This window comes from Notolabrus celidotus, chromosome 2 (assembly GCF_009762535.1).
Source record: "Notolabrus celidotus isolate fNotCel1 chromosome 2, fNotCel1.pri, whole genome shotgun sequence".
Taxonomy (NCBI): domain Eukaryota; kingdom Metazoa; phylum Chordata; class Actinopteri; order Labriformes; family Labridae; genus Notolabrus; species Notolabrus celidotus.
The window spans coordinates 15695957-15703520 of NC_048273.1; the positions used below are offsets into that span (position 1 = coordinate 15695957).

At 40.0% G+C, this 7564-nt stretch overlaps 1 protein-coding gene across 2 annotated transcripts; it reads left to right on the forward strand.

Annotated features, from left to right (window-relative positions):
- Positions 1 to 392: 392 nt before the first annotated feature.
- On the forward strand, positions 393 to 7002 carry ptgfr (prostaglandin F receptor (FP)). Of its 2 annotated transcripts, none has more exons than XM_034708627.1 (3): positions 393 to 527; positions 1783 to 2589; positions 4844 to 5576. In XM_034708627.1, exons 2-3 carry the CDS (start codon positions 1795 to 1797, stop codon positions 5150 to 5152), a joined length of 1104 nt encoding a protein of 367 aa, XP_034564518.1. In that variant the 5' UTR covers positions 393 to 527; positions 1783 to 1794; the 3' UTR covers positions 5153 to 5576. The 2 variants fall into 2 exon arrangements, with proteins under 2 accessions (XP_034564518.1, XP_034564511.1); XM_034708620.1 differs by lacking the exon at positions 393 to 527 and adding an exon at positions 736 to 1377 and having other exon boundaries at positions 4844 to 7002.
- The last annotated feature ends 562 nt before the right edge of the window (positions 7003 to 7564 follow it).

The following is a 7564-nucleotide window of genomic DNA, read 5'->3' on the forward strand; positions in this document are numbered from 1 at the left end:
TGTGAAACCTGAAATGTTTTGGTCGGCAATAACAAAGACACAGGTGTTATTTCTGCCTGATATTTCAAACACTTTATACCAACTTGACCTCTAAAGAGCAGCCTCTCCGTCACAGTTTACTTCTTATAGCTCTTATATCATTATTCAGGAATCAGGAAAAGAAAACAAGTGGTCAGTTCCTGTAAAACACAGATCCACTCTGACACTGGAACAAAATTAACATCTAGAACACAAGACTGAATACAATCAGTATCTATAATAAAAGTGAAGCATTCCTGTCCTCATACTTTGAAATTAGCTGAACAGTTTTACTTGCAGTGTGCTATACAGCCAGCCTCGAAGTCCCGGCAGACTTATGAGAGTAATATTTTGAACCACAGCCCAGCAGTCAGTCTTGTTGAAGCCAAGACAAAGTGTTGCAATGAAGAATTCAACATTTTGTTCTCACTCTGACTGACATGTTTTCTTTGTATCACATGATAGTATCGCTTTGTTAGCGCCCCTGACATGCAAAACTATTAAATCAGGTAATGTATTAGTAGTTTGAGGATCGTTGAAGCTGCTGGGATGAAGTACTGGATGATTTTCACACTGTTTTTCTATTTAAAAAGATTGCCACTAAATGAAACATCCAAGGGATGGGGGTGAATGATAGAAAATTAAAAACAGAAACAAGCTCAAATCAAAAGTCCCCCGGTCGGCGATGTTATGCTGACACTGACACAGTCTGAACTCACAGCGCATCTCCGGAGAGCTTGACAACCTGTGTCTGCACTCTGTAACAAGCAGCAGAAGAACCCAACGAGACACAATGACAGAGAAGTAAAACAATGAAGTGTGTTTTTATTTCACATGCTGGGGTGCACATTTGAAGAGAATTTTACGAGACAGTAACGCACAGCCCTAGTCCTGTAAAAAATAATAATTTTACATGATGCATAAATACAAACATGAAGTTTGGGCATCCGTGCGTCAAGCCAAGAATGATGTCATGCATATATTTATTTTGTCACAACGGTTCGTTTTATATCAGTGGACAAAATATCTTACTGAAGAGCAGAGCTACGTGGATTTTTGCAGAATGTGAAAAATATGCTGCCTGTAAGGTGTGTCTAAGTTTGAGCTGAGACCTGGCAGAGTGGAGCTCCGCTGCCTTCACTGACTTGGCTCCTTGGCTCCAGCGGAGCGCAGGCGAAACCAGTTGCACACGTCGTCTCGACAGGAATACTTAGGAGATCATTTTCGGGAGGTTCTGTTGCACTTACTACCTAGCTGACAGGATGTTAATTTGTTGTAGCGTATTCATCATCCATGAAGGCAAAAAGAGGGGTGACCGATAACTAATGACGCGCTGTGTACGAGAAGAGCAAACCTGAGGTAAGACTTTTTATACGGGCAGCGAGCTTTGTTTAAAGTTATTGAGAGGTGGGGTATTTATTATTTAAAGCTTGCATTTTTTTGTACATTTATCAAATTTGATTTCATCGCTCTATCAGGGCACCAAAGTTATATTCTGAGTGCCATATTACTGGTAGGCTTGATACCACTGCGTCGCAAATAAAGTTTACGCATGGTCACACCCAAACTTAGCGCTGTGTAAAACAAATGTTATTCACCTAATTTTACGGAGGATTAGATTGTTCAAGACCAGTAAAACTACTATGTTTGGATTCATGTTAAATTGAAACCATCAGACCTCTCATCAGACTAAGTGATAACTTCTGTTTGAAATGTTTCGTTCCAAATGAACCATATATATCCACCATCTATATTCTCCTTCAGATTTTTCCTATCATGTCAACCAATGGGAGCTCAGAGACAGGCTGCAGGTCAGAGGTCAGACCAAGCAACACCACTTGCAGCCAGAAGGAACTCTCTGTCACTGCTTCTGCCATCTCCATGACTGTGGGCATCTTGTCCAACAGCCTTGCCCTCTTCATCCTCATCAAATCTTATAAACGCATCCGGATCAAGTCCAAGGCATCCTTCGTGCTATTTGCCAGCAGCCTGGTGGTCACAGATCTGCTGGGTCACCTCATCAATGGCTCTCTTGTACTGTTTGTTTATGGCTCCCATAAGAAATGGGAGATGTTTGACCCTCACCGCGTCATGTGCAGTGTCTTCGGGGTGTGCATGGTGTTCTTTGGCCTGAGTCCCTTGTTCCTGGGGAGTGCCATGGCTGTGGAGCGCTGCATTGGAGTCACCAGACCTATCTTCCACTCCACAGCATTAGCATCCCATCACATGAAAATGCTGCTGGGACTCACCTGGCTGCTGGCTGCACTGGTAGCCATGCTACCTGTGTTGCTGTGGAGGCCCTACAAGGTTCAGAGCTCCAGGAGCTGGTGTTTCTTCCACATGGAGGAGCCAAAAGACTGGCTTGATGTGCTGCTGCCTCTGCTGTTCTCCTTGCTGGGGCTGCTAGCTCTACTGCTCTCTATTGTGTGCAACACTTTGACCAGCTGCACTCTGCTGCAGGCCAGACTGAGGCGCAAACATCACTGCAGAGGCCCATCCTACCACATAGAAATGATCTGCCAGCTGCTGGCTATCATGTTGGTGTCCTGTGTGTGTTGGGGTCCTTTGCTGGTAAGTCTGTAAACCTTTAAATCTGCTTTATGACTTAAAAAAATGAAAGAGAGCAGGTGTCGCACCCCTATTTTGCACTGCACTGTCTTTGTGTCATACCCTGAAAATCGTGAATAGATAATAACAATCTGTCAGTACTGGCTCCTACGGGTTATATCCGGACTGCCTGCCGTAAAAATGTTGGAAAGGCACTTTTGGAGGCCATTAAGAGATTTTACAACACTCAGCGACAGCACTGTATCAGTCTTTGGTATGGACAAGCTAAGTTGCTATTGCTAAGTCTGTATCCCTTTATGAAGCTTTCATTTTAGTATTTCCGTTAGGTGGCAGTGTGAATTTGCATATAAGCAAAATATTTAGGATTGCAGGACAGCATTTAACATTTAGATTTAACATTTAACATTTAGATTTAACATTTAGATTTAACATTTGGATTTAAAATGTATATTGATATTTAACATTTAGATTTATAATTAACAATTAGATTTAAATTTAGCATTTGGACAGTGATTGTAACTTAAATATATTTTTCACAACAAAATTAAATGTGGAGAAGAACACAAATATTGCTGTAAATGTGATACAAAAGTTAATTCACACTACGATTTTATGACGTTTTTTTGAGCTAAATGTTAAGAATTGCTGCTGTTACTTTCAGTGCACACAACTTCCCAAACGGCACCTCATACAACACGGACCCTCCTTTGCTGAGGTCCTGGGTAGTCAGAACCCCTTTTCTTCCAATTATGCACTTTATAATGAACAAAAAGGTGCTACATAAATAAAGGTTATATATTTAGTATATTATATTTCTAAGTAGTGAAAGTTAATTTCACTATGTATACTTGCATTTTCACACACACACACACACACACACACACACACACACACACACACACACACACACACACACACACACACAATTTTTCCTAAAAATGTGTAACTGTATTGTAATCATTACCAGTGTCAATATTGATATTGGTTTGGATATTGTTATCTGTATCTGTATTTGTATTTATAGCTGTCAGTATTGGTGCTGATATCAGTATCTCTATCTTTTCAGTATTGGTATTGTCATAATACTAGGCCTCTAGTATGGCCTGTTGTCGGGTAACATCCAGTATGCCAACACACCAATCAAATACTATGACCTTTTTGCCCTAGATGATGTATGTGCCATTATAGATGACTTCAGGTCAGTTCTCCATAGTTCATCAAACAAAATAACAAGCAGCAGCCTTTTCACCCCAAACATCTACTGCCATGTCTCTCTTATAACATCACAAAGATGTATGAGACTAAAAATACATGCATTGTACACATCCACAGATGAACTAGTCCAAAATCCAATATCTTATTCTAGGTGGTACCGATACATTCCCAAATGCCATGATTTCTCTGATATTCAAACCACATCTCCTGTTTAACGCTGTCTGTCATGGATTTTGAACATGGGAATGGACAAAGTGACAGACTTTTCAAAGACATGGAAATTGGTTTAGAAATGCGACAGAGCCCTGGCATGTTTTATTATCTCTGGTTTGTGAAGATCATATTGAAAAAGTTGTTTTTTTAAGGTACCTTGCAATGTTGTTTTTCATCCTGAATCTGTCCTCCCCTCACATTCTTCCTGGTAAAGCTTTTATCCATTTATGAATGATTTATGACATCAAGACTGAAATGCTCCACGAGTTACCTCTTTGACCTTTCCTCTAAATTCCTTAAAATGTGCACCATGCTTTTGATCACGGGAGTGCATTTACACACATCGCTGTCCTTAAAATATCCATCGGATCCTCAAAATGCAGACATCCCTCCCTCTTACATCCACCAAACATGCTCTCTATAACACATCTACTTTATATTGTTGATTGCTGCTCTAATTATACACTGTCATCCACACCATCGGCTCATGACACTCTTCCTCTACTAATGTGCAAAATAATAATCACATTTCTGATGAAAATGGAGGAAAACATGATTATAGCATGTCCTATCCTGTCAATCATTTTAATATCTTGTCTTTTGATATTTGCATATACTAGCTCATATACCAAAGCAGGTGCAACAGAAACTGATGCTTTTATTATGATGATGTAAACATTTTATATTTCTGAGATAAATAATCAGGGGAAGACAAACAAATTGAAATAATACAGTTTCATTGTAAATGGCTTTCAAACTGCAATCCCCATCATTGCTGTCTCCAGTTAAACATATTCTACTGTTTCCTTTACTTATGACCACTGTGCAGATCCGTGTCATCATCCTGAGCACCAGAGCCACAGGCGAGCCGACCTCCTTCAGCCTCCTGATGGTGGTACGCATGGCTACATGGAACCAGATCCTTGACCCCTGGGTCTACATCCTCCTGAGGAAGGCTGTTCTGAGGAAGCTCTTCATGTTGTTTCATTGCTGCTGGGGCACAAAGTCTCAGGACCTTCACAGCTGGCAGCGCAGTATGCTCCGCAGCTCACTGGAGACCAGCAACCTGGCCGTTGGTCAATCTTATGGCCTTGGGCGATTACCGCTGCCAGACACAGCGATCAAATCTATTGCCTGAACCCTGACACATTGCTTCAGACTGTTGGAATACAGATGATCAAGGTTAATGTTTCCTTCACAGGACACTTTTCTCTTGGACTTGACAGATGATCACCATGAACTGGAAATACTGTCGTCTGTTATATTATGCAGACTTAGCCTTGTTTGTGCATCTACAATACAGCAGCATGGTTTCAGAGACTGTATATTAAGTGGGCTTGTATGCAGTGCTTATTAACAGTATGTGTGCTACATACAGTAGATCAAAGTCAGCCAAGCGGCTCTGGACGCGAGAATTGAAGCCAATGTGGAAGTGTTAAAAAACGCAGTTTCTCAAATGTCCTGCTCCAGAAATAGTGGAAACCACATACACATAAATTAAAAAAAGCCAATATTTACAGCAGAAATAAACATGTTTACAGCCTGGTGTAAAAAACGTGTGTACTCTGGATAGCTCATTTCTCTATCGGGGGGTAATTCTGAAGATATTAAGATTAAGAGTTTTCCATTATGAGAGGCACAGCTGACTTAATTGGCAGGCGGGAACACTGTAGCTGTTGGCTAGGAGGCTCAAAGCCCGCCTCTTTACCTCACACTAGCTCGACAGCAGTTAGGTTGAGTTCAGCATTTCTAATATGGCTCCCACCGACGATTGGCTTCAAAACAGCGCTTCAGAAACAGAAGGGTGACGTCACCGATACTACGTCCAATATTTATACAGTCTATGCAGTCAGCACGGCTCCTGTTGGGAGAAGCTTGCAGAAAATACTACATTAATCCTAAGCTACCTACTGCTGCAGATGGGCCCACGAGCACCGTGACGTTCAGCTACAAGAGGGTCTGGTATTTTAAAAAAACATCTTAGTTTAAAGCTTCTGAAGGAAAGGTTTGTGTTGATTTTGGCTGATCTTGTCCTGTGCATGCATAGGTAGTGTTTTCTGACATGAAAATCACACCTTGTTTTCTTTTATCAGTGAAATATATCACCCACCGTGAATATTAGCTGTGCAAAGAATAAAAAGAAGGGCTTTTTTATCTTCATGCTGTCAATTATCTAGTCTGACATTTAACCCCTTGCAGTGGTTACAGGCATTACAAATTACCATATAGAAATTGTCCGTATTGTTGCTTGTGACCTTTTTTTCTTACTTTAGTAAGTCATAAAGAGTAATCACTGGTCATTTTCAGGCTGTTTCATATTTAGCTAAAAACTCCTGACAGGGGCTAAAAGTTCAACTTGATGTCAGGCAGCCCTTTCTGGTACACCATGTCTTACTCCAGATAATGGCCTTGAAATACCTCCGCATACAGCGCACAGTATCAACTCAAGTGTTTGGATCAGCGGTTAATGAAAGAGGAAACACAAAAGGCAAATTACATTATCATGATAAAAATGAAGGGCTGTCATAAGACAGCTCCTTAAAAAAACAACAACACTCCTTTGTGCATGTCCTGAATTCTGCTGAATTCACATGAAGCAGCTCCAGTCTGTGCTCTAAATTCATTGTACCATTTTGTACTAAATATGTTTGATCTCCTTTGTCATATGCATTTGATATTACTGTTTCTGGTATCAGCCCTGGTTGAATACACAACCCAGACAAAAACCGTGTTGCTGATTTCATATTTCACTCACAAAGTTATATGGATTAATGGTTATACTTCACCATGCTGATACATGCAACATCTGAACATGTCTGGCAATTAATTTAAACAGATGCATGTTTGGTGGAACGTGATGTCAAAAGATGAATTTGTAAAATAATGTATAAATATCTGAGTTTTTATCCAATCCAAAGAAAGCTTGGAGTCCAAATGACACACACTGTTTTGATGAATAAAATCTAGTCACCTTTATACAAGCATCAACCGAAGTGCATGATATTGGAGAAAAAACTGCTGCATTGTTACCTCATTTTTTTATTCAAGCAGGAAATGAAATCTGGCGTAGATTTGATATTTCAGAGAAGTGCTTTTGTGTCATCTTTTTTTCAGTCAAGAGTTCTTGATGTTTTCAGGCAGAACAATATCATAAAACGGGACATGGAAAAGACAGAGCAGACTGATTACTATTCAGGGATGATGATATGAATGATGTGTGTTAGGAGGGATTATTAAGGAAAAAAAGCCTTTCTGTCTCCATGAAGTCAAGAGCTTTGCAGCAGGATATTGTAGACTATTTTAAGAGTTAGTTTATAATTAATTATAATTATTTAATTACATTTGATTGAATTAATCATAATTTTAACGCTGTTATGTGTTGATAGAAGCCCTAATAATTACAGCCCCTACTATTGCTCAGGGTGTTTAATTTATTTTCTCTAAGGTGGCACACCGCTGACATATCTGTGAGAGCTGTGCTCTAATGAGGACATAGTAATCAGGAAATGTGAGATAAAATACAATGGGCTGACACTGCCTGAGGATAAAA